General features: G+C 39.1%; 2 protein-coding genes across 2 annotated transcripts; one reads left to right on the forward strand and one right to left on the reverse strand.

Annotated features, from left to right (window-relative positions):
* The first annotated feature begins 12,454 nt into the window (after positions 1-12,454).
* Positions 12,455-17,131, forward strand: LOC120435535 (interferon-induced very large GTPase 1-like). The gene is given in 2 exon segments (XM_039605313.1): positions 12,455-13,061; positions 13,779-17,131. Coding segments are annotated over 2 exon segments (3,828 nt in total). The 3' UTR covers positions 17,000-17,131.
* Positions 17,132-18,745: 1,614 nt separating this feature from the next.
* Positions 18,746-23,612, reverse strand: LOC116318873 (XK-related protein 8-like). The gene is made up of 3 exons (XM_031738030.2): positions 23,264-23,612; positions 22,632-22,822; positions 18,746-20,364 (listed from the first exon to the last, which is right to left on the reverse strand). Exons 1-3 carry the CDS (start codon positions 23,569-23,571, stop codon positions 19,676-19,678), a joined length of 1,188 nt encoding a protein of 395 aa, XP_031593890.2. The 5' UTR covers positions 23,572-23,612; the 3' UTR covers positions 18,746-19,675.
* Positions 23,613-27,963: the final 4,351 nt, after the last annotated feature.

A 27,963-nucleotide genomic window follows, 5' to 3' on the forward strand; every position in this document is an offset into this window, starting at 1 on the left:
AGTGGCCACTTTCATGAGTAAATCATATAAGTCTTATATGATTCACTATATGAGGTAGGCCACATCTTGTGCAAGTCTTTTATAAGTTTTTACTATTTCTTTTCCATATGGGTGGAAGTCCGGCAGTTCATCTAAACAAAAGGCACTTAGACTAAAACAGATATAGATGTGTTTGCTATACCATATATCAGCAAGAGAAGATACGACCTCTTCTCATGACCCTAGGATGTGAGTGTGTATGCCAGAACACTCTGGAATGCACACAAAGTCTTTGCAGACTACTAAGGATCACACATCCTATCACTACACAATCGATTATACACCTCTAACCATATATGGTTATATATTTCTAAGCATAAATGACGATCAACAATATAAACCTGACAACAACTGCGCCTCCATCCCTGCAGGAGAACTGGGGAGGTCCCACACGGGGCGCCCACGGCCAAAGTGTGAGTTTTGCTGAGAACCAGGGGCAACGGGCACTCATCTCCACCAGAGGCCAGTCAGCCTGTCACGAGCTGAGAACTAGACCCCCGGGCCCCAGGTCCCTAAAAACCACCCAGCACCAGGCAAAGGCCCCCCTGAACAGGTCCAAGCCATCCCGGACCACCACCCCAAATAGAGTTGGTCAACGACCACACCAGAACATCCAGCCATGCACCTCAGAGCCAAAAAGTACCCAAATCGCAGGGAGGGGCAGCAGTGTCCAGCGGGCAGCGGTAGGAATCAATATTAAATAATAACTTATACATTTTTGATAACAATTTGGTGGTACAGATATGTAAAAATTTGTTACCAAGTAGATATCTGTAGATTCAGATGATTGGATCTTGTATGATGGATTTCAGTTTCTGATATTCAAGAAATTTACTGGCGATCACACATCCTCTCTGCAGAGTGGTTTGAGTTCGGCAGGGCGTCATAAATGTCTCTTCCAGTTGTTTCCATCAGTGTCCATAGGACAAGAGTCCAAATGTATGTAGAATAGGAATTCAAACATACCAGGTGGTTTTGTTGCTTGTCAACATGGCTTTCAGCTATCTTCAAAGCTGCAGGCCTCGTCAGCACTCTTGTTTTATGGCCTCTATCAACCCCCATCACCTCACTTCAGGTCTTTATCCTGTGGGGGATACTTATGACTCCTCTATTGTCCATTCCTCTCTGCAGAAAAACCCTCTGTGGAAAGGGTGCTGGGTCCAGTTGTCTTACTGCTGTTATGATCCCACCCATTGAGTCACCTCAGCAGTCTTGTAGAAGTGATCATGGTGCAAATGACAACAACAATGACACAAAGGAAAACCCTGTTCAGAGTGTCATTGTATGCCTAGCACAGTGACACAGCACTAGGTGATGTTCATACAAGATTGCTGCCGTCAACACCGTAGCTTCTGGTTCCTGTGCTTTTCACAGAATCATGATGCCATCCTTGAACTCCCTCTGCGCTGTCGATTGGAGCTTGGCACGCTCCCCTCATCCTTCAGATGCCCGTCTGTTGTCCACAGTCTCCTCTGTTGGTCTCTGGAAAGCCCCATGGCACAGCTCTCATTCCAACGCAGCTTCATGGTTATTGCTGTGGCTCTGGAATCTTCTCACGATGACCAGTAGAGCCCCAAACGACCTTTGACCTCAACCACTGCCTGGGCTGTCAGCTATGCCTGGAATGGTTCTTGTTTCTCACTGGGCCTCTGAAGGTTTCTCAGGAGATTCCAACCTTTGGGATGATTTCTCCCAGTAATACTCTGGCTGCTGCACCTGTATTTCCTTGCTAGGAGGAAAAACTTCTATTTGGAAAGCCATCATAAAACCACATTTCCCTTTAGTTCAGTGGACTTCACTTATAGGCCATCAGAGCCTCATCTGAACATGGATGCACCACTTGCATAGGTTTAATACCCGTAAATAAACTGCTAATCCCACAAATCCCACAAAAATCATATAAGACATAGAAAACAGTTTCATATTACTCCTGGACCCTTCCTCTTGACGCATGGACACTCCCATGAGTCAACTCATCAAAACTAGATTCCTGTCTTAAAGAAAAAGGTTAGTGAGATCATTTCCCAGGCAACATCAGGGCGTCTCCCCCTCTGGAGAAGCACCACTCCGGACTTATAACCCTGCAATAAAAGATGTTAGTGTTTTTTGCATATTAAGGTTGCTTAACACCTGGCTCCGCCAGGAGCCTGCATACACACCATCATAGGCTGGAAAACAAGATCTGGGAGTGAAATCAAACTTCACACTTGTAAACAATTGTATCATAAGAGTAATAAAGTATTCAGCATCAAAGACAAGTATCATTTGCAGGTTTTCTCAAATCAGTAAACCATAATTATTGCCATAATTCACCCCAGACATGGATCATCCCATGTGGTTAGTCAACATTACTGTAATCGGTGACTTTCCTTAAGCAAAGTCACTCCACTCATTTATCACTATGAGCTCAATAGTGGCCAGCTAATGAGCCCCATATTAAACTATTCCATAAACACTGCATCTCTTATTTGTTTTCTCGTGTCACTTGTCTGTCTCTGCTGAATCCTCCACATGCACTCTTAGAAAAAACAAACATTAGAAAAACACATGGACCATCCTGGTGGTCAGGCGCAAGTCGACAGGTTCCAGAGGTGCTATAAAAAGACCATAAAGTTAACCATCCATAGCTGTGAAAAGAAGTGACACTGGTTTCAACACAGTAAATGTCTCACATGTTATTCTCATTGTCGAGGTAATCTTCAACATTTTCCCAACAACATAGTGTAATAGCATCACCAACATATAACCTGTAAACACAGTTTCCTTCACACATAAGCCCAGGAATCCTGTGGTAGGAAAACATTAACCAGTTGTGTCCTGTTATAAATCACATGATCAAACACATGATTAGCCCTCTGCTGTAGAAAAGAAAATGGAAATGTTAGCGCTGCGCAGGTGTATACACACTTTCTCACAGTGACCTCTGTGAGCAACACAAGCCCATGAACAACACACCGCTGGTAAATTCACAGACACAGAAAGTGGCATTTAAAAGCTTAAATCAGCACGCAACCCAGGATGTTGCTGTCTACTCCTGTAAAAACAGAAACACACATAGATACATCCACCCTGTCGTCACGTCCAGGTGGAGGTGCAACCTCACATACTGGTGTCAAATCAGTCAAGTCAGTCAACTCTTGTCAGCTTTCAGCAGTCCAGTCAGTTCCCCACTTTTATTTCACTCATTATTCATTCATTCATTCTTTCTTTGCTGATAGTGGAACCTATCGTCGCATTTCGTTTCCACCCTCAGCAAAATGACGTCATTTCAAAAAGAAAAAGAAGAATTTAGACTAGATTACCTCGCTGAATCCTTTCAGAAAGTGGCTTTCTCCTGAGCCCATTTTAATTTTGGAGAAACTCACTTTGCAACCGTTTTCCCGACGTGTTGTGTAGCGCTTTTGTTCTAATCGTGCAGATCTGCTCAAACAACAGAGATTATCAAACAAAACTTTCGGTGCACGGTGAAAGTATCAAAATAAAAAGGCCTTGTTAAGTCATGACACATGCTCCTCATCTCAGGAGGGTAAATCATACCAAACCTAATTTGTAGGCCCAACTTTGCAACAAAAGAAAAAACCATCAGCTAGATTAATTCCAAAACATCCATCCATCAGCCACACAACACACAACATAACCCTAATGTCTTATTAGATATGAGTTTAACCCCCAGGTCTGTGCTTTTCACTCAGTTAGGTCACAGACCCGTTTTATTTGGTTTTCCTTTTTTTCATCATAAAACATGTGACATGTTGTCATGGACTTCACAAAACAAGTTTGTTCTGACGTATTCAAAGATGTGTATCTGGATGCAGGATTCACCCGCACATCAAAACCAGGAAACTCAGTGTTTTAGAGTCTCCACTCTAACAAACTCCAACACATCCCATTCACTTATGTTAGAATTCAATCACCTTTCCTTAATCTAATAACGATCACTAATTTATATATTGGCTCGTAACCCACGTTGACAACCCAAGTTGACAGGACAACAGAAATGCATGTTCAAAATATTATCACAACAATAGAATTTCCTTCATACAGTAAATTACTTGTGCCGCATCAATCAAGCAGAAAGCATCTCCCAATTTACTATATTAACAACTAAATTTATTGTCTGATCACTGGTTGGTCATACAAGAATCTTTTTTTCCCCACAAAAGTTAAACTGTTGTCCTGTAACCTAGAGAGTTAATTTTCAGCATTGGATAAATTCAGCATTCGATAACAAGTGTCTGTTAAATTTACACAATTTTAACACTGATGAGAGATAACAAGCTGATCTTCATTGCATGTCTGTTTGTGTTATTAGGCAGGTTTAATCGATGTCTGTGGAGCTGCATCTCCAGCAGAGCATGTTCTTAAAGCTGCCTTTCCTTTACATTTCTTTGCTATTATTTGATCATTTTTTAACTAATTTGCTATTAGTCCACTGGTCTTTGCATCACTTTTCATCTCACTAAGTGACTTGGACAAGATGATAAACAGAATCACATGCTCAAGATGCTGTCTAATCTTCATGAGACCTCTTGTATTTGTAAGTGATAGTAGGGGTAATACATTTTCTGTTTGTGTGTGTGATTTTTTTTATGTTTCTCTTTGCAGTGTTTCAGACTCCTTCACAATTTTCCCACTTAAGCAGTCAGTTTTCTTTTTCCCAGGTTTGCTAACCCAAATTATGATTTCCCACATTAAATAACAGCATTCCTCTGTGTTCTCACCCACTCCTCTCACTCCATTGTCTTCTCCCACTTCAACTGTCCAGTAGCAGTCAGTTCTCTTTCAGCTTTGTCCTGTGTTCTTCACTGTCTCTTGTTGCCATTTTACTCCAAAAGTGGCAAATTTCAAACTCCAACAGTCTCCTCAAAAGTCCTCTTCACAGACACAGTGAAGTTGCAGCTTGTTGGAAACACGATGCCATTCATCCAATCAATCAGGATGATGGGTTTGCTCTTCTTCTCTGATGCTCCTTTGTGCACACTGCTGCTGCTTGCTGGGACTCTTTGCTCAGGACTTTGCTGCTGTCTCTTTATCTGCCATGTTATTGCTCTTTGGAACTCCATTCCTTGTCTTCAGAGAGGAGTGAGAGCTCGCTTGTGAGGTTGAGGGACACATGGCGCTGTAAATAATTCAGCCAGAAACTTGGCCAGAACGATTCCAATGATGTTAAACTATAACTTTCTTCCGACTGCTGCATGTGGAAAATTTATTCAGGTCTGCTTTTCACCTGAAAGTGACAACTAAGACATTTTCATTATTATCATCACTGCTTAAACAACACACATCTCTCTCTGTTTTTTGAACTCTCCTTTCTTAAAAGCAGAAAATGAGATTGTAGTTGTTCTTGGCTGAAAAACACAAAACCTTTTTCCTATTATTATTTTTCATCTACAATGTAAATTTTGTTTCTTTTTTGTTCTTTTTTCCACTATGATAGCTGGTGACCTCCAGAATCACCACTCTCACAGTTGGAGACAATTACTTTTACACAGTGCACACACACTCTGCGACGTCAGGCACATTCACACTCATTTTTTTCATCTGCATAAATAAATCATATGGCCAATGGTATGTGCCATGGGGATCCATAACTATGATCACAAGTTTATTTAGTTATTTTTCAACCCAACAAAACAAACAAGCAAAAACATGATGCTGATGCTATGAACACTTTACACACGAGTCAAGATGCAGGAAAACTGCTGCGCATCTGAGGAAGAAACTGAACTCAGGATAGCTGCATGCTCCAGTTATCATAGCTCTGTCCCCCCCCGATGCTTTCTCAGCCAGCTCCTGCTCTGATAATGTGTAGCTTGCTCATCAGCTCAGAAGAGACCGCAACGCAACCTCACACAGTGGGTGCGTGCTTTGCCGCACACAGTGGCAAAGACTTGCACAGTGATAAAGACTTCCATATTTAATTCAGCTTCTCCATCATGTAGTTTTAGCTGCTTTATACAGGGTTCAGCATATTAGTTGTTTTTATAGGTGTGCTCTATATATAACAATGGCTCATAATAGGATGACAGGTTTTCAAACAGGTCAAGTGCCTCTATGCACTTCATTAGTTTAAATATTTGACATAATCTCATATGTCATTGTACTGAATTTGAGCAACCCTAAGCTTAATGCAGATTACTTTTAACAATTATCCACCTCAGTGAAATCTATGGTCTGGAGCACAGGCTGCTGTTGATGTTGTATTGGCAGTGTTGACGGGAACTAGTCATTTATTACAGTTGGGGTTACTCAAGCTTGCAATTAGGGCACTCTCTAGCATAGTGACCCCTTTCTCTACATGCATAGCATTTGTCATTTCTTCTGTCACGTCTCCGCGGGCCTTCGCCTCTTTTACTCCTGCCCCTATTTTGCCCTATTCCAGCCTGTCCCTGGAAAAAGATCTCATCTGCTAAGGAAGTGGTGACTGCAGAGCTTTGTGACTTCTTCCGGTCCGGTTAATGCATTCGGCGGACCCGTCAGAGTTATGATTAACATTTTTTTTCCTAATAAAAACAGCAATGGGTTGGTGAAAGCCATTCATCAGAGCACATCTTAACTGCTGCTGATGTGGGCTGGCCTTCTCCGCACGCTCTCAAAGGCTGCTGTATTTTCTGAAAACTTCTAACATTTGACATTTTCCAATAACTAGCTTACCCTCAAAATCACAGTTTTCATGAGAATATAAATACCTCGCGCTGCCGGCAGTGAATTCTTGGATGAATGTGTCATTTTCCTGTGAGGCAGTCTTACTTGCTCGGGAAACCATGATAATAGCACAACTGGTGCCACAGACCACGCCTGCTCCGCACTTATTCACACAAACACAAAATAGGCCTATTGTCTCAACGCAGTCTCATCCAGTGGCTGCTTGCTTTGCCGCACTCAGTGGCAAAGACTTGCAACTTACTTGGTGTTATTGTTTTTTTTTTTCTTGTTTGCTTTTTGCGTGCAGCAAAATGACAAATTCTCACGTCTCGGGACTTTACTGCAGGAACTTCTATAAGTCCTGGCTGACGTCAGTCTTTCAGCGTGTCTCTTCTCCCCTCGGTGAATGTCGACTCCAGGGATCCGGCGTCGAAGGACCAATTAATGATGGGTCTGTCTAGCACAAACCCGCCGCTTGAACAAGACAATTCAACTACAACAGCAAAAACCATTGAAAACCAAGCAGAGCTCTTTGTGTTTCTCGTGCACGAGGGAGACCCAACTGGACGAGCGCCGTTCCTTCGCTTGACCCAAGTTGCTCTCATCTGTTCCCTCGTAACACTGCTCTTTTATTGAGGTTACATGAATATGCATAGGCTCATTAACATAGGTACACATGTGGACAAAGAATACCTTGTCTGTGTGTGTGTGTGTGTGTGTGTGTGTGTGTGTGTGTGTGCGTGTGTGTGTGGTGTCAGAATGTGACCCCATAAACGACTTCCCTAAACCTGCTGGTCTGGAAGTCCGGCAGTTCATCTAAACAAAAGGCACTTAGACTAAAACAGATATAGATGTGTTTGCTATACCATATATCAGCAAGAGAAGATACGACCTCTTCTCATGACCCTAGGATGTGAGTGTGTATGCCAGAACACTCTGGAATGCACACAAAGTCTTTGCAGACTACTAAGGACAGTCTCGGTCGTTGTGTCCTTGGGCAAGACGCTTCACCCGTTGCCTACTGGTGGTGGTCAGAGGGCCCGGTGGCGCCAGTGTCCGGCAGCCTCGCCTCTGTCAGTGCGCCCCAGGGTGGCTGTGGCTACAATGTAGCTTGCCATCACCAGTGCGTGAATGGGTGGATGACTGGTTGTGTAAAGCGCTTTGGGGTCCTTAGGGACTAGTAAAGCGCTACACAAATGCAGGCCATTTACTACACAATTGATTATACACCTCTAACCATATATGGTTATATATTTCTAAGCATAAATGACAATCAACAATATAAACCTGACAACAACTGCGCCTCCATCCCTGCAGGAGAACTGGGGAGGTCCCACACAGGGCGCCCACGGCCAAAGTGTGAGTTTTGCTGAGAACCAGGGGCAACGGGCACTCATCTCCACCAGAGGCCAGTCAGCCTGTCACGAGCTGAGAACTGGACCCCCGGGCCCCAGGTCCCTAAAAACCACCCAGCACCAGGCAAAGGCCCCCCTGAACAGGTCCAAGCCATCCCGGACCACCACCCCAAGAATTTGTCAACAACCACACCAGAACATCCAGCCATGCACCTCAGAGCCAAAAAGTACCCGCATCCCAGGGAGGAGCAGCAGTGTCAAGCGGGCAGCGGTAGGAATCAATTTTAAATTATAACTTATACATTTTTGATAACAATTTGGTGGTACAGATATGTAAAAGTTTGTTACCAAGTAGATATCTGTAGATTCAGATGATTGGATCTTGTATGATGGATTTCAGTTTCTGATATCCAAGAAATTTACTGTGGCTGATTCTAGTTCTTGAAACAAAATAAAGTTTCCATTTTGCGTAACATGCTCTTTATCCCTTTCTCATGCCATGATTAAAAATTTTGTATTTCCTTTTTCTGACAAATATCCAGATTGTTTCAAATGGCTGTTAGTTTACACTGGATCAGTAAAGACTTAGTTATTGTTCAAAATTCCCATCAGGCTGTCAGAGAGGTGTTTATGCTATGGCTTTTAAAGCAGTCATGATGCTTTATACTGGACCTTACGAAAGGCAGATGAGGGAGTTTTACTTTTCCACAGAGTTCTTGTTCTAGGTCCAGCCAAGGTCTGTCTAATAACCTTAGTTTAATCCAAGGTCATCCTCTACTGGCTTTAGCAATAGAATATGACTCAACCATACCAGGTCTGAGAGCTTTGCAGAAAAATTCATACCTAGATATCTGATGTTGCCCAACCATAAAGGATGGTGGAGGTTCTGAAAATTACAAGTCAGAGGCAAAACTGTTGATTTACTTCAGCTGATGGAGTAGTTTGATATGAATGAGAACTCACCTAAAAGTGTGAAAAGAGAGGTTTGTGAGCTTTTTACTTTTATAGTAAAATGTGTGCTAATAAATAAAGATGTTGGACTGTTGTAACTGAAAGCAGGAGCAGCAAATATTATTTTCTCCTAATATTAGCTGTGATTTTTGTTATTATTATTAGTTATTATTAACTATGTCATTATGAAATGTTGACATATGTATATGTATAAGTATATACAACTGTGCATCAATCACAGCAGGAGAAGTGGGGAGGCCCCAAACGGCGCACCCAGAGCCAAAGTATGAGAGTTGCTGAGAACCAGAGACAACGGGCACTCATCTCTGCCAGAGGTCAGTTAGCCTATCACGAGCTGAGAACCGGGCCCCCGGGCCCAAGATCCCTAAAAACCACCCAACACCACCCATTGAACAAGTCCAAGCCATCCCGGACCACCACCCCCAATAGAGCAGGTCAACGACCACACCAGAACATCCGGCCATGCACCTCAGAGCCAAAAAGTACCCGCATCCCAGGGAGGGGCAGGAGTGTCCAGCGGGCAGTGGTAGGAATCCATTTTAACTATAAAATAAATTATACATTTTTGATAACTATTTGGGGGTAAAGATGTGTAAAAATTCTGTTACCAAGTAGATTTTTTTTTTTGTTGATTTAGTTGATTGGAATTAAATGTTTCCTGTATGATGGATTTCAGTTGATGATATTCTAGAGGCAATTGCACCTTTCTTTTTTTAACATATTTATTAAATTTTTTCATAGTCAATGAAACAAACTAACAAAAGCCGAAAGGCAAACTGCTCCTCCAATTATACTCACGGCACCCTATACCCACAAAATACATCCTATGCAGAGAAAATGACAAGCATAGGAAAAAAATGCCCATATAAAAAAGATAACAAAAAATCACTACATTATGTACATCAGACTGGTTAACTGTGCAATATCTAAGTTATTCACCCAGTTCACAAAGTACTTTTCGCTCTTTTTTTCACTGTCTGAGAGCAGTTCTTTTCCTTTTTCAACATATTTATTTAATATTTGCATAGTCAATGAAACAAACTAACAGCCTAGAAGTAATAAATGCAGGAATTAGTTTAGTATAATCACTCTGAGACTAAATGATTCTAATTTTAGAGATACTGCATAAATGACAGAAAACAGTCCGACATATGTGTTCAATATGTGCATTGAAGGACATATCCTGGTCAAAAACTCCAAGATGAATGGAGATCAAATCTGATCGTTCTGAATTTAAGTGACCATTCTGAAAAAAATGGGGCGCTCGACCAAAACTGTTTATAAAACTCTGCTGGAAAACCATCTGGACCTGAAGCTTTATTGTTTTGGAGATGCTGTAGGGCTCCATGGAATTCAGACACTGAAATAGGTGAATCCAAAGCCACAATCGGTTCGTCATTTAGTTTGGGAAGATTTATATAGTTAAGAAATTCTTCAATGGCAGCATCAGATGGATTAATCCATGTTGAATAAAAATCTTCATAAAGGTCTTTAAAATATTTAATTATTTGTTGTGGATCATGAGTAATGTTTCCAGTCAAATCCTTCATAGAAGAGTTGTTTTTTCTTTATTTACCTTTAACTGGTCAGCAAGGAGTTTTCCAGATTTATTACCGTGTTCAGAGGTCTTCAAATGCAGCCTTTTGATCAGAAATTGTTTTCTCTTGTTAATCCTTTCATTTAATTCTACTTTTAGATTTCTCAGATTTTTTAATATATGTTCTTGTGGTGAGGCAGCATAGAAAGCTTCTAATGATATAATTTTTTGTTCTTTTTCTAATACAAGCTTTTTTTTTTCCTTATGAGAACATTAAAATATTATTTTGCCTTGCATTACTAAAGCTACATGTTCCTCCCACAATCCAAACTCATTCATTATAGTAGGTTAATAGGTTATTCTAAATTGCAATTACATGAATAATGAGTTCACAGCGCTACATAAATGCAATTATATTTGCACCTTCAATGTTACAGATGCATAAATAATAATAAATAATAAAATAACAAACAAATCCGTTTACTCTGTTTACTTTGCCTTAAGGATTTATTCTTTGTGTTTTATGTTCTAAGTGTTTTCGAAGCGTAACTAATGTTGACTCAATATTGATAACTATAAATGTAAATTATAAGTTTGTTTGTTTTTTATAAAATAGTAGTGAGGACAGAGTTTAACAGTTTGTAACAGTTCCAGGATGTTCCTCAAGAAAATATATAAAAATTATTATGGCTGTTTGTCTGAGATAAAACATGATATTGTTTAATAACATGTTTGTTTCTCTAAAAACAAGCATTACTCAAGTGTTGCTTCTTGAAATGCTATCAAGGATTAATCATCCATTTATGAATGTCAGATTGTCTGCTTATGCACTCTAAATAAGTCTGTAGTTCAAAATTCAGTATACACATGTATGATGAGGGGATTCTTAGTCTGGATCAAAATTGACGAAAACCACCCTGTGATGGATCAGGTCAGTTATGGTTCAAATATGAACTGCATGTAAGGGTAAAAAAGATTTCAGTTACACACTCTGACTTTTATGAAGTCTGACAATAAGGAGTAGGAATGCAGAAGTTTAGTAATGCCTCAGATCAGGTTATAATAACAGCTTAAATAAGCGAAGGGTTTCCTCTGTCCCTTAACAGCAAAAAGTATTTTAGGTTTGCAATCACATATGTTACATCAGCTTATTATTGGAAAATCAGCACAGGTCTTGATGCAGTTCATGAGCTGCTTTGAGCAGTCAATAAGACTAGAAATGTATTATAGTATATAAATGTCAGTCAAATCCATTTTAAAATAGTTTACTGTCTTCTCAATAAAATACAAAGCAAGACCTTTTCATTCTGTTGTCATATATGTCAATGGTATTAACCTGATAAGCTAAATTTCAGGGTCATTTTTTTACTTCGCAGAGTGGCCCAGTGGGTGAACGCAATGATGACAAGGAGAGAAAACCAGGAGATAAATTTTATGAATCAGCCAAAACTGATGACAACGGTAACATTTTTCATTATGCAATAACACAAAAAGCAAAAAATATATCAACAGCTATGTTCATAACTTTGAAAGGATTTGCAGGAACACGCACTAATATAATGCATATCTGGTTCATGCTGTCCTGCAGAAACAACAGATGGTTACACGAGTGGAAACAAGAAGGTAGGAGAATATATATGTTTATTCAAAAGATCAAAATGAGTATTTACTCTGTTCTGCCAAATGATGTATGTAATTTAGTTACATATGGTACCTCTTTATTTGTTGTTTGTAGAAGCCAAGTCAGACAGAAACTGAGATACTGCTTGACAAACTTCAACTTCAAGATAAATTTCAGCAGAAGTTGTCTCCTGCAGATTTTCTTCAAATACGTCCACCTGGGAAACAGATGGATCATGTAACATCTGAAAAAGATGTAGCTCACACTTTTCTCCATAGGCTGATAATGTTGGACTACAGGGCCAGATATATTTCTGTAAGACCAGACAGTCCTGAGGTGACCACAGAGTCTGACAACACTGAGATAGATTACAGTGATCTGGAGGATTTCTTGAAAACCACTGCAGACACAAATGAGAAAGAGAAGGCTCGTGTGCATCCAATGGATGTTCAGATGGCAGTATTTCACTGCTCAGACAGCTTCCTGAAACAGATGATGATTACAAAGCTCTCTCAGTGTCAGTATGCCTTACCTTTGCTTGTTCCTGACCCAGTTACAAAGGAGATCGAGTGTCCTCTGTGGACTTTCAGAGAAATAACAAAAACCTGGAAGGTAACTCAAATCAAAGATGACCCTAAGATCGTCACCACGAAGAGTGTTCCAGTCTACAAAGCTGAAACACCCTTGGTGTCATTTTTCCGCCTGGGTTCTTTGTCAGTGTCTAAATCTCAGCTGATGAACACTTTGATCAACAACCGTCACGACACCTTCTTCCACAGAAACTCCTCAGGAAGCACCAAGTCTCGCTATTTGATGGATGGTGTGGCAGAGATTACCTGGTACTGCCCTGCTGGAAAACCCAATGATGCCTTCAATGACTGCATTGCCTTTTGTAATCTCCATGGTGATGCTCTATCACATAAAAAACAATGTGATATACTGATTGAAAAATCTTCAATCAATGTTTTTCTTTTGGCATCTCTGCAAAGCAATGAAGGAAGTCGATCATTTATATCATCTCTTTTTCAGTCTGATAAGCCTCTCATTTGTCTCACTGTTAATGACAGTCGTGATGCTGTTAAGATAAAAAATGGAAATTACATAATGGGCCTCAAAGACAAAAACCACTCAGATGTATGTGAAGACCTGAAAAGGATCATCAGAGAAGTTTTGTCTTCTCTTGATGGTCCCATCTTGAAACCATCCTTCCAGCTTGAAACCATGGCTGAGCTCTCTGGAATCAGAGTGGATGAAACTGACCCAGCCTGTCAAAGAGGGAAATCTGCTGCTATGGAAATAATCAATCTGCTTAAAAAGGATAACATGGATGTCTCAAAGATCAAAGATGAATTTCTCCCGTGTCAAGGCAAACTGTGGCATCAGTGGAGCAAAATACACAGAGAACTGTTTCATCTCAGAGGAAACATTGAAATGGAGAAAAGCAGAAAGGAACAAAATCTGATGAAAATACGTCAGAAACAATGTGCTGCTTCCTGCAGTGAACTGATGAAGTTGTTTACTGGAAGTCTCTCATTAATGAGACAAAAACAAACAGACAGAGAGTATTTCCTAAAATGGACTCAGATCTTTGTAGATGTCCTTTCCACAGATGATCTTTCTTCAGTTCTTCAAAGTTATGATAAAAAGTGGTCTGAGGTCTTGGCTTTGAAGAACAAATGGGACAAAGCAGATCTGTTATTAAAAACACAAACTGAACTTAAAGACATATCGAAGAAACTTCAGTCTGTAACTTTTGGTTTGGAGCACATCTTCAGAGAAATGGGACAGATCTATGAAGCCCATAAAACAACACAAAGAGAGAGCAGACACACTGACTGGTCTAAATACCCTGAGCTGGCTGCACAGCTGATGATTTCAGGACACCCGATGGAGCTGATGGATGGTGATGCAGGTCATGTGCCTTTAACATGGATCTCCAGTCTTTTAGAAGAAGTCATCAAGAAACTGGGGGACCAGAGAGTGTTTGTGTTGTCAGTTTTGGGCCTACAAAGCAGTGGAAAATCAACAATGCTGAACACCATGTTTGGGCTGCAGTTTGCAGTGAGTGCTGGCAGGTGCACCAAAGGTGCCTTCATGCAGCTGCTCAAAGTATCAGAGGAGATGAAGAAAGACTTGAAGTTTGACTATGTTCTAGTGGTGGACACTGAAGGACTGCGTGCTCTTGAGTTAGAAGGTAACAATCTTCATCATGACAATGAACTGGCAACACTTGTTGTTGGTCTGGGAAACCTGACATTGATCACCATCTTTGGAGAGAATCTGTCTGAGATGCAAGACATTCTGCAGATTGTTGTTCAGGCTTTCATGAAGATGAAGGAAGTGAAACTTTCTCCCAGTTGTGTGTTTGTTCACCAGAATGTCACAGATGTTGCAGCATCAGAGAAAAACATGGAAGGAAAGAGACGCCTGCAGGAAAAACTGGACCAGATGGCCAAACTAGCAGCCAAAGAGGAAGTTTTTAATGCAGAGCGCTTCAGTGATGTCATTGATTTTGATGTTCAGAAAGATGTGAAATACTGTGCCCAGCTGTGGGAGGGCAGTCCACCCATGGCTCCTCCAAATCCAGGTTACAGTGAGAGCATCCAGGAAGTGAAGAACACCATCCTCTCTAAAGCTTCAAAGTCTGCTGGGATCACTCTCTCACAGTTCAAATCAAACATCCAGGACCTGTGGACTGCACTGCTGACTGAAAGTTTTGTTTTCAGTTTTAAAAACACACTTGAAATTGCAGTGTACAGAAAACTGGAAGTCCAGTATGGGATCTGGACCTGGAGCCTGAGGAGCAACATGTTGACCATTGAAAATCAACTTCATAACAGAATTGAAAATGGAAAAGTTGATGAGGTTGAACAATCTTATCTTTTCAGAGAAACAAGCAAAAAATATGAAGAAGTCAGAAAAGAAATGACAAAGTACTTTGAGAATGACAAAGACAGAGAGATCTTGGCTCAGTGGAGAGGACGATTTGAAATCAAAATTAAAGAATTTCATGATGAACAAGTGAACAGAGTCAAAAGAAAACTGGATAGAGTCATCCAGCAGAAGAAAGCTTGTAAAAAGCTGGATGAGAATAAATCAGAGTTTGAGAACAAACTTCTGCAGAAGAGCAAAGAGCTCGCTCAGAAACTGAAGGATAAGGCCAAAGATGAAAAAGAGCTTCAAAGACAGTTCAACTCTGTTTGGAGCGGCTGGGTTACTGAATTAACAGCAGATATAAAACCTGTTGAAGACATCAACTTGGAACAAGATCAGTTAACGATCCTTCAACAACTTGGTTTTGAGCCAGCTCTCATAGATGAAAGTAAAAGAAGTGGCAGATACAAGAAAATATCAGAGGTTGGTGATTATTCAGGTTATATGAAGACAGGTGGTAATCTGTTGGTTGACAGTTACAACAAATATAAAGCAAGAGGTGCTTTTTCCCATGAAGAACAAGAACAGATCAGATCGCTCATTGACCAAACTGAAAAAGAGTCACGTGGTGGAATCAAAAACAAACATGTAGCTGCAAGAGGCTACACGCAAACATATTTGCATGAAATGGCCAATCATGTGACAGAAAAAGTGCAGAAATTTCTGTCAGAGAGGAAATACACTTTAAACAAGGAGTTTAAAGTTGATCTCTTGCTCTATGTGTTCTACAGGGCAGAAAGTTGGATTCAAGAGTCACACAAAAAATTTAAGCTGAACAATGATCCAATCACTTATTTAGAAAGCAAGAAAACACAGTTTTACACAGTTTTTAGAAGCTTTTGTAAAGAAAATTCATCTGCTGTTGTGCTTGGAGAACTGATCTGTGAAAGGCTGAAAGTTTCCACTCTTGAGGCTGTCTGTAACAAGACTGCCATTGATCTCGCTGGAAAGATGAGGTGTAATTTCCCAGCATTCAATGGGACCAGGCAGGACTTGGAGAAACATGTGTTGAAGTCACTTGCTAAAAAAGAAGAAAACTTTGATGATTTCATCACATATATCATAAATCCAAGGAGACAAACGGAAGCTTTCATTAAAGCAGAAGTTGAGAAGTACATCTTCAGAGATCAGAAAGATGAAGCTGTGGAAATACTCAAGAAAAATGCTGATGACATCAAAACAACTGTAAGTCAGGCTTTATTTAGTGCAACACGAAAGGTCCAAAATCAGAGAGGAGACACAGACATGTGGCTGAAGGAATTTTCTAATGCCCTAAAGGATGAGCTGACATTTGACAAGATTTGTTCTGAAAACTTCAGTGACATAAAAGATTTTCACTTTCTCAAGGAAGAGATAGAGAAAGGATTTACGTCCATCACTGAGCAGATGAGCAGCCTCTCCCTGGATAAGCTGAATGAATCCAGGCAGAAGTCTGAAGAAATCCTCATAGATCAGCTGTGTAACTGCTGCTGGGTAAAGTGTCCATTCTGTGCAGCTGTTTGTACCAACACCATGAAAGATCACAGTCCTGATGGCCACAGCACTCCTTTTCATTGACCTGATGGGATAAAGGGATGGCACCGTAGAGACACAGTAGAGTTCAGTGTCAACTTCTGCACAACAAATGTTTCAAGTGATCGCAGTTTTTGCCTTAAGGGTGATTCAGAGAAATACATTCCCTACAAACAGTACAAAACTGCTCGTCCACCGTATGATACCTGGAGAATCACTCCTGATGGGTCTAAACTGGCATATTGGAAATGGTTTGTATGTCAATTTCAAACACAACTGGAAGAGCACTATGGGTTAAAGTTTGAGGGCAGAGGAGCGATTCCAGATCAATGGAAAAAAATAACTAAAAATGAAGCCATTAAAAGTCTGGATGAAATGTTTTAATGAGCCAAAGAAACTGCAAATCTGCTGAAAATGATGATACTTGTTTTCAACTAATAACTCGTGAATCCAGCTGTGACGGTCTGATTTTGTTTGAGTGAGAAAAGGAAATTCTATTAATTATTAACATGAAAATGATGTTATGAGTGACTATAAGTTAATTCACAAAAAATACAAAATGAAATACAAAGGTCACATTCTCAATGTTGCGTCCATCTAGGCTTTCAGAGTGTTTTCCAGATGAATACATTTTTAACATAATTTTGTTAATTAACATATCATTTACCTGTTTATAACAAAGATTTTTTTGTTTATCAAATAGTCAAAAAATGTAAGGAAACTAAATCTAAAAACTGCTGTCAAACAATCGTTAACACTCTTTGATCATTAATTTCAAACATTGCATCTGAAACCACAACAAAAACATCGTCTTTTGTAATTTAGTGGTGAAATTTTCAGCTTTAGATTCAATGTTTAAGTTAAAGTTTATTCTCACAGATATATGATTTGAGATCTGTTTGACTGTCTTATAACAGGTTTAGATGAAATTAGCATATCCACAATGAATTTTGTTTAACTCGACTTTTATTTCATCTCATCTCTTTTTTTGTCTCAGCACTGGAATGATTTTTTTATTCTTTGTTACCATTTGCAAATGTTTAGCATATTTAATCAAGTGAAAAAAGACAACTGTCAACAGTTTGAACAACTTTTTGCTTTCTATGTCTTAAATAATAAAATAGTTTATGCTTCATCTCATTTGAATTGCTTGCTTGTTTTTTCATTGTGTACAACATTGAATGCAGAATAGTCCATCTAATTGTCAAAATCTGCTAACCTTATATTTCATAAATTGCACTGACATGGAGCAGCCACAAATTCATCAACAACTGATAAAAAACAGATGAAACAAACCTGACAGCTCTCTGCTAAACTAAGTCAACTGGCTGTTTGTGTGATCAGATTTGTAAATTTGCAAATAAGTTTCAGTTACTTTCTTTTCATGTGTAACTTTTGCTACACTTCTGCCATGGCGGATCAGAGTTGTTTGTAAATAAGTTAAGTCAATGCATTAGGTCTGAGCTCAGGCTCACAGACTCAGGCATTCTCTCAGGCTGTAGTACTTACCACTAGATGGCGTAGTACTCGGCAATTTAAGTGTGAAATTGGTAGCAGTGGTTGTGCTGGTACAAGGCCGGCTTATTTTTTACAGACTACTATGGATTTATCATGTGCTTGCTGTAAGTTTGTGTTAATGGGGGTTTTTAGTGGTTGTCACAAGTAGCTCATATTGGAGCTGCATTAACTGAAACAGTTAACTAAAAATCTCCCTCTGTGAGTGTCTCACAGGATCTGATCTCTAACTAGAAGCCAGAGAGATGTGCTTTAAACTCACTGTTTAACCTTAACACAATGTATTCAAAATCACTTTGAGCTTGCACAGCTCTGGCTCATCATACAGCTGCAACAGCACAAATGGCCGGCTGGAAAATATTGAAATATGGTTGCAGTAAAAATGTCAAAGTACTTGCTTTGTTACATCACATTGTGAAACGTGAATAAGCAGTTTAACTGTGTACAAATCCCAGGAGCAGCCTGCACAGCACAGGCTGGACCCTTTAATATGCTAGAGGCAGGTCACTGGAAGGTCGGTGATTCCTCTGTGACCTTCTCATCTTGACCCTTTGAAACTTCTGCCCTGATCCCAAACATCCACAATCTAAAACCTGTGCACATTTTGCTTCTTTTACAGGAACGCAGTACTGACACATTAATATATGTAAACACACTGACCACAAAAAGGAGGAAAATTAAGTGAAGTAAGAGAATTAAAAGAAAAAAAGAACACCTGAGACCAGCATATGGAAGTTAGTTGTTTCCTTACTTTTTCCACACTAAGCAACACAAAGATCTGAGATTTTCTGAGTTCTTTGTATATTTATGCATTTGCACACACATGCACGTGTACACATTCACACATGGACAACTTCACCCCTCAATTACATAGTAGGTGTTAAATTGCATGTTAACACCTACAACCAGAATGGTTTTATTATTCTTTCTATATTTTATTTCTTTCACTTTCTGTATTTTTGCTGCTTCTATGTCAGTACCTCATTAATACCTTTATACCTATTTCACATCTCCTACATCAACGCTACTGTGTAAGAAAATGGACACATCCACACAAGGGAATTTAAAATGGGAATTTAAAAAGCACACACACGCACGCACACACACACACACACACACACACACACACACACACACACACACACACACACACACAAATATAGAAATGCCATTCCACGTTCTTTTAAAATGGCCAATTAAAATCCTTTAAACATGATTTTTATACTGGTTTAATACTGTCATATATTTTAGGGAGGCAGACCCATTCATTAGCATTAGCAAACTCATCTTATTGTCAACCCATCACTATTTCATACAAGCATGTAACAAGTGAGGCATTTTAAATGCTTCATTAGAGGGAAGCACCAGTTAATACAGAGCATAAAGAGTTTCTGTACATTCATCCCCACATCAACCTGAGTAAAATAATTCGATATTGTATCTGTAATCAGGCAGCAGCTCAGTCCTCAGTCCCACACAGCCTTGTGACCTACATGACTCAGTCTCTTTCTAATCTCATGTCCTGTGGATGTCAAATGATGCAGGTCAGCAGAAGAAGTTCTCGGCCAGCTTCCTCATTCTTTTATTGTCAGTGGCCTTAAGGGGACGTGTAGGAACTGAATGAGATCGCTCTTCATCTTCAGGTTGCTCCTCTGTGACAGTGGCCCCTCTCAGCTTATCTTTATCAAGGTTTGGATGGAAGAACGTATAATAAATAAATTTAAATAACAGACCAAGGATGTAAACAGCAACAACACAGGCAGCCGTGGTTAAAGGGTGTGTCACAAAATCAGGAGGATCTGTGCTCATCTTCCAGCACCACAAACCACAGAGGATGCAAATATCAATAAGGATATACGCGTGATAGAGCATGGACCTGATCCTCATCCCCTTGGCCACACTAAACCAGTTGAAATACCAAATGAGGCCAACAGTGGTTCTGTAAAGCCATTCTCCACGAGGGTCATCCATGAAGTTGGTCTTGGATCGCCAAGCGAAGAAGAATAAAACCAGCCAAGAGCAGATGAAGTGGGCGAAGATGAAGCAGGGCAGCACGGAGGCAAAAAGAGCGAGAGCAGCGATGCGAGAAGAGATGAGAACCAGGTTCCAGATGAAGTAGAAAACTAATGAGATCATGTGGTGTCTTTCCTTCTCTGGCAGGAAGGCGCGCATTGAGTGATCGTAGGTGGTCAAAAAGGAGGCGATGGACAAAGTCGAGCCGATGGCCTTCAACACTGAGGAGAGAGCGAGGGGCAGAGTCAGAACAAACGCTGATTCTTTGTTAGAAGATCCAAGTAATTTATGAGTTCAAAAAGCAACCCCAAATATTTTCAAACATTTTTTGTCATTCAGTATTTTATTATTTAGACTGTATGATGTTTGTTTTCGCAGAAACAGCGATCATTTGGCATTTAACATTTTCACATCAACAACAACAAACAAACTTTATTTATATAGCACATTTAAAAGCCAGTGGTGTACCAAAGTGCTTAACATGCAAGAGAGTAAGATGAAGTAACAGGGAAGGATGAGGGCTATGGCAAGGTACCAAACCATGCTAGCAGGTTGAATGGCATCAAAACACAAAAGCAAAAGATTTGCATATAAGAGCATAAAAGAAATCTAAGTGTAAAGGATAAAACAGTCAAAAAATTAAAAATGATTAAAAGTAATTAAGAATAAGCCGAAGATAAGAATAAGCATTAAGCTAACTAACAAGCAAGCGTTAACTGGTAGAAAAGGCGAGGCTAAATAAGTGGGATTTTAACCGTGATTTGAAGGAATGGATGGAATCAGACTCGCGGATAGCGACGGGGAGGTTATTCCATAAATCGGGTGCAGCCAAGGCAAACGCGCGGTCACCTCTAGTCTTCAGCTGGGATCTCGGCAGTACCAAGAGTGACTGGGAAGATGATCTTAGTGCTCTAGTAAGGGTGTATAATCTAAGTAGCTCAATGAGGTAGCTTGGCGCTATATTGTTAATAATTCGGAAGGTAAGCAGCAGGATTTTGAATTGAATGCGATACTTAACGGGAAGCCAATTGACACCCTGGGTGGCAATTTCAATCAACCTGGGCTTGGGAGAGCCCGATTGTCCTGTGGAGATGTTTGCTGCCGTGTCTGGTGACACACTCGATGGAGGACATTGAACGACATCTACCAATTAGGAAACACGATAACAGAGTTCTGGCTGATCCGAGCTGGCTCGAACGTAGCTTATCGAAGAACAAGAAGCGGCTACAGCTGTTCAAAATCCCACAAGGCAACTTAATTTGTTCCTGTTGAGATGACCTGTTACAATCTAGTAAGAGTGGTTAGTTTCTGGACTCATAAAATTAACAAGATCACATGAGATTTGAAAAACAGCAGGAAAACCACTGGAGTTATAAGAGGCAGACAGCTACACACACACCACGTGTATGCCATCGCTTTGTGGTTCAAATCCACAATCCACTGGGTGTTCTGGTTTCCTCCCACAGTTAACAGCAACACAATTAGAGTTAGGTTAATTGGTGATTCCAAATTGCTCCTGAATGTGAGTGTAAATGGTTGTTTGTCTCTCTGTGATAGACTGGTGAGCTGTCCAGGGTGTACCCTGCCTCTTAACCTATCACTTTGGGGTTATGCCCCAGCCCCCCCAGAACCCGGATAAGGATAGGAGAATGGTAGTTGTTGTAAGTCCATTTAATTTTTATGTAAACCGGACTCTAGACTTTGTTGAACATTATGTAATATGTAGTGACCAAGTAGTATTGGGGTAAAAGTTATTGAATAGTTCCAGATTACAAGGCTCAACTTACTTCATCTAAACATGTTTCATCACATTTTATCAACACAAAATGAGCAGGCTTATTGAATATGAATAAGTTGTGTTGATTTAACTAAGTTGTTTAAGTTTCTGCCAAAGAAAAACAATTGTGTGCAACAAATGTCCACTATTGAATAGTCCGTGTATTATAAAGGCTTCATGACAGAGTCTGGGTGACCTGGTCTGCCTTCAGTCACAATCTCTCACCAACTGAAAACATTCGGAGCATCATGAAACAAAAAATACGACTCAGAACTGTTGATCAGCTAGAATCCTACATCAGGCAAGAATGGGACAGTGTTCCTCTCCCAAATGTCCAGCAGCTGGTCTCCTCAGTTCCCACACATTTACAGTCTGTCGTTAAAAGAAGAGGGCAAACTACACAGTGGGAAATTTGATCCTGTTCCAACTTTATTGACACATTCTGCTGCCATCAAACTCAAAATAAGCTTGATGATAGACTGATATATTTCCTATGTTCTGTTGTAAATAAAATAAGTGTTAATTAATTTGCAGATCATTGGAATTTGTTTTTATTTACAATTTATACAGCATCCCAACCCTTTTGGAATTCAGGTTATAAATAGATGAGAAACCTTTGAATGAGGTTTTATTCTGAAATCTACTTTCAACAAAAAGCTACACCTGAGTGATCCAAGTACACGTGATCAAAAGCTGAGTAACAAACTGTACCTGTAACAGGATCCAGCCGACCTTCGTGCAGAATGATGGTGAGCATGAGAGCAAGCTGCGGGGCGCTCTCTGAAAACGTCTCTATGAAGCGCAAAATGCGGAGATCCTGTCTCAGAAACTTGGCCACACTCTCAGCGTCAGCGCGCTTTCTGTATAAGCTTTGCACAGACTTCTCCATGACTCCTGCATACCTGAGAACCAGAAGAACCAGTTACATCAAATCCTCCCGCCAGACACGCTGAGCTCAAAATATCTCGAAGCAGAAAAGGAGCAACAAACGTCCGAACAAAACAGGCTTTACCCAATTATAATAAAGAAAAGAAAGATCCACAGAACATAAGCAGTAAACAAGTAAGTCAGCGATTGATGTGATTAGCTTATATACTGAAAAGAAATTGGATGTATGATTCATGGGTCTATAAACAGAAACCTAAAGTCAAGAGGAAATTAAACAGAATAATTTGTAGATGATTTAATGTTACTACACGTGTGTACTTCTGTAGTGCAGCTGCCAAACAAACAAGTTCATGTAAATTTATTTCCTATAAATCAAATATTTCTAGGAACAGGTGAGGAAATGTAAGGATGGTGCCTGGGGCACTATAAACACACAAATATCACCATGAAACAACCTGAAGAAGATCCCCAGCTGGAAAACATGCAGCAGCTTGAGCTGGCACTGGCTCGGCTTCTTCTCAATCTTTGTCTTCATCTTAAAATCATCGTAGCGGTACCACAGCCAGCTGTACACCTGAACCAACATGGACGAGCCCAAGAGAAACAGCAGCAGGAGGCTAAAGTACACGTAGGCCTCCTGCTTGTAGAGGGACACAGCAGCCCATATATCCAACCCTATATCAAGCAGGAAAGACAACAAGTTCACACAAGTGAAGAGAAAGTCCCGAGTGCAGCATTTAAACTCATCCTCAGAGCCCGGCATGCTGCCTCGATGGCCTGCTTCTGAAGCAGCTATATGTTAAGGTTTAAGACAGCTCATGAACTGAAACTGAAAGGGCCAGTGTTTAAAAAACACCTCCTAGAAACTGATCTACCCATGATATGAGCTGATATCCACCCATCTTAAAGACATATTGTACCATTTTACACACATGCATACATATAATCAACTGTAGTATGTCCATCAAGACATGAATACAACTTAAAACAATTTAAAACTGTAAAAACAAAAATAAAAGAATAAGAAAAAATCAACATCAACACATTAAGATTGATGAGAGAAAAATGAAAAATAAGCAACGATCTGGACTTTTGATATCAGCAGAGATTGTTACGAATGCATTAAACCATTTATATTTCAGATCTTCTCATACCAGTGTTAAGTTAATAAAGTTAATAAAGCTATTTTTCACTCCCAACACGTGTCCTTCGAGCTTATGCCCCATAAACAGAATAAACAGAATACAACACAAACTCGTTGTGCTGTTTGAAAAAAACCTTTTCAAATAATCAAGTAGTAGATGTTTGTATACTTCCAAATTTTCAACACAATTAATGCATCAAATCACTGTCACAGATCCAAATATCTGATAAACATCAAAAAAGTTTATCTGAACACTTTCTGTCAACTATTGCTGATGTGCAAGTGTTTTAACTTTAAATTGTCTGATATCAGATCAGGTCAAGTCTGAATTAAAACTAAAGTAAACAAAGATTTTACTTTAGTGTCAGCTCTGATAACAAAGTAAACAAACATGGAATGAGTGAGTGAGATAAACACTAGCTTTTGTTATCTAAACACACAGAAATGTGTTTAGAGCAGGTCGCCTACTGATCAGTTCAGGTTGGTGATTTGATGATGAGCATTTTTTTATTATTTTTTTTTAACTCTTACGCATGGTCTTATTTTTTCAATATGGCCATCCACAATAATACTAGACCTTTGTACAGCCATTGTGATTGGTATTCCTATTACTGCAGCCGTGGGATAAGCTGAAAAATAAGAAATCATGATACAGTATTTTTTAAAAGTACTGTATATTGTGACAAAATGTGGTTAAATCATATCTTATGTCCTATGCTTGCACCTTCCACTGGCGCTAGCCAGGGGGCGCCCTTTGCCCTGTCTTCTTTAGGCTCCTTCACTTAAACCAAACACATCCCCACAAGTGATGAATAAAGCCGACTGTTGTCTAAATCCCAGTGGTGTGCTGTGAAGACAGTGGTAGATAAGTTCCCAATTCTTTCAACTAAATTATTACATAAATTATTTGGTTTATTAAATAACCAATAATTGTTTATCAAACCATTTATCAAATGATAAATGCTTGGTTGGGATCAGGATCAGGATATTGGGTTTTTTTTTTTTTTTTTTAATGTATGAAAGTTGTTACATTTACAGAAATCTACAGTCAAAACTGAAATATATGAGAATTAAGAGATCACTAAAACTTCGCAGTTACTTTAAGTGATCATCACTAATCCATATGACAGTCCACACTTGTGCACACAAAACAAAGAAATATGACAGTGCAATACTTTTCTGCTTGTAGTTTAAATATTTTTCTGTGTAGCTTTATTTGTGTCACGTGTCACTGTGTGCATATTTATATTCTGTTTTTAACCATTGTCCATATGCTTAACTGGAAAATCATCTGCATTGTCATTAAGTGTTATCTTAGAGTGGTCAACTTTTTTACTTCATTGTTCTGTCTGCACTGCATCTGTAAGGTCTCCATGAACACTCTACATACACAGCGGCTCAGAGTTTAAAGAAATTTGCTTCTGTCGAGGGATCGAGATGAATGTTTGGAGTGAACATATGTTCATATTCTTCTCAACAGTCTGATGTGTTTCTGCTTTTGAAGAAGAGTTTCTTTTTTCCTTTCCTGTAAAACAGTTAGGATCAATTAAACAATCACAATCCCTGATTTGTGGTGTTTTTATTGTAGATCAGAATATGAAAAGCAGCTTTAACAAAGTGTGAATCCAAGTAAAAATAAGCAAAAATGTAGAAAACTAAGAGACCTTTGCGTCCATTCAGCATGTTCAGTGTCTATTGAAATATATACCATAGCTCTAAATAATACATAATAGTTAATACTGATCATGTAATATTTAGTGGAATTTATTTGTTCCTTTTTTCCATGGTAAACATGCTAATGTACAAAAGAATTCTGTTTATTTTATATATTTCCTCTAATTTTCAAAGACATGTGAGGCCATTTGGAGTCAAATAGAGACCCTGAAAATTAAACACTATCATAATAATTATTGCTAATTATTTAATGTAAATACATGTTTTAAAATTTCAGACTCAGTTTGTATTTTTTATTTCATATGGAAAAACTGTTTGAGAAGAAACTGAATTACAAATTTAAACCACAGAAAATATTCACAACATATTTAGTATAAATACAACTTACAACTTTCAAAAGATTCTCATTGGAGTTCTTCATAAGAATTGTTGCAGTATAGAAAGAACAAGTTTTAGTTTCTAATGCAAGATTAATCCATATGAAAAACATCTCAGTTGTATTCAGACAAACCACACAGATCATTTCCTAAAGTTTTTAAGGTAATAAGTCTATTTTCTGTCATAAAATTTCATGTGTGATATATTTTCTTTCTTTATTTGTAACAAATAAGAAACTTGGTTGATTTAACTAATTTTTGAAGCTTGGGAGCTTTCGATGTGAAAATGTGTCAGGGTGATAAGAGAGGGAAGTACTTTCATAGTCACAAAGGAGATTGTTGCCTCACTGATTTGTTCAGTTTGCCCATTTCCCATCAAAACCTTGTGGTAAGATTTGCTGACCAATTTATCAGAAGTGGGGCTTGGTCCAAACATAGAAATGATAAACATTTGGAGTCATCAGGAGTGTTTCAAAGGACTTTTACCCACCATGAGATGATGTAAAATTATGTAGAATTTTGTGTTGTGGTTATAACAGGAATGATTTTGCTTTGACACAAGAAGTAGACACAAGTTCATGTGAGGTTTGTGTCAGGACAGAAAACCCAGAATAAAATGCTAATAAAGAAAGAAGCCTGCATCTAACACCAGCAGCCTCTCTGCACACACTCAGGCTGATACTAAGAACACAAAACTGATTATATGTAAACAGCACCTGAATTTTAAACAAGCATGAAATTAGCCAGGAGGCAAGTGTAACCAACTATTACAAATAAAATATCAAATATAAACATTTATAACAAAGAACCTTCATATGATGTGTTTCTGACTATGCCTTAAACAAATTATTCATTAAAATGTGGCTTTAAACCCTGATAGCATGTTGATAGAAGACTGAGATGAGGCTGATCACTGCTGATTGAGCACATTGAAAGAGCTGAAAACATCCAAAGCAGGTGAAATTGGAAGGCTCACATCAGAGTTTAACAAAAACATATCAATGTAAACAAAACATCTTGAGGGTTATATATCAAACAAATCTTGGTACTAAGAAGTCTCAATAGAGTAAAATTTCCATAAAAATTAAAAAAAAATCTGCTGTTTTTCAGAATTAAAGACATCTTAAAAATTGAGTTATATTTCAATTTAAATTAGTAATTTACACAATGACATGCAGACAGAAAAAACAAATTATATACATATATACTTTTTAAAAACAGGAAATATCGTTGCTTCCTTTTCTGGAAGCTGAAATATTATTTATGAAATGTTTTGTGTATTTTAAATTATCGTAAATGATTTTAATTAAAAATCACCACTATATTCTTTAAGACTGAACAGCCACTGGAAACTCATGGAAAGGGCATGTCTTCATAGCCAAAGAATAACTACTTCATACAAGCACATTACACACCTGAAGATTAAGGCTACGTCCACACGTACGCAGGTATTTTTGAAAACGGAGATTTTCCGTTTTCGTTTTAAAAAATAATCCCGTCCACACGTAAAGGCAGAAATGAAGGAAAACGCTGCTAGGAACATGCCAAAGCAACAGGTGGCGATATATTGCTAACCGTGTGGAAATGTTGGCCAATCAGAAGTCTAGACGCCTCGGTGGGAAATAGTAAACAAAGATGGGGCATAGAAGCAGAACCGAGTCGTATGTGTGGAGGGACAGTAACTGTGTGTGTATATGTAAGCATTTAAACACTGCAGAGAGTACAATTAACAGTAACAGTATTGTAGAAATTCATTTCACCGAAACAATAACGTGGCGCACAGTGTGACGTCAAAAAAGGCGCACACCTTTGACGCTGCGTTTTCTCCGTTTTCCTCCTCCACACGTAAATGCAAAAAACGGAGTTTTCGAAAATATCCACCCTGGCAGGCGTTTTTAGAAATCTCCGTTTTCAGTAACTGAAAACGCCGTTTACGTGTGGACGAAAGGTGCAAACGCAT

This window comes from Oreochromis aureus, linkage group 22 (genome assembly GCF_013358895.1).
Source record: "Oreochromis aureus strain Israel breed Guangdong linkage group 22, ZZ_aureus, whole genome shotgun sequence".
Lineage (NCBI taxonomy): Eukaryota > Metazoa > Chordata > Actinopteri > Cichliformes > Cichlidae > Oreochromis > Oreochromis aureus.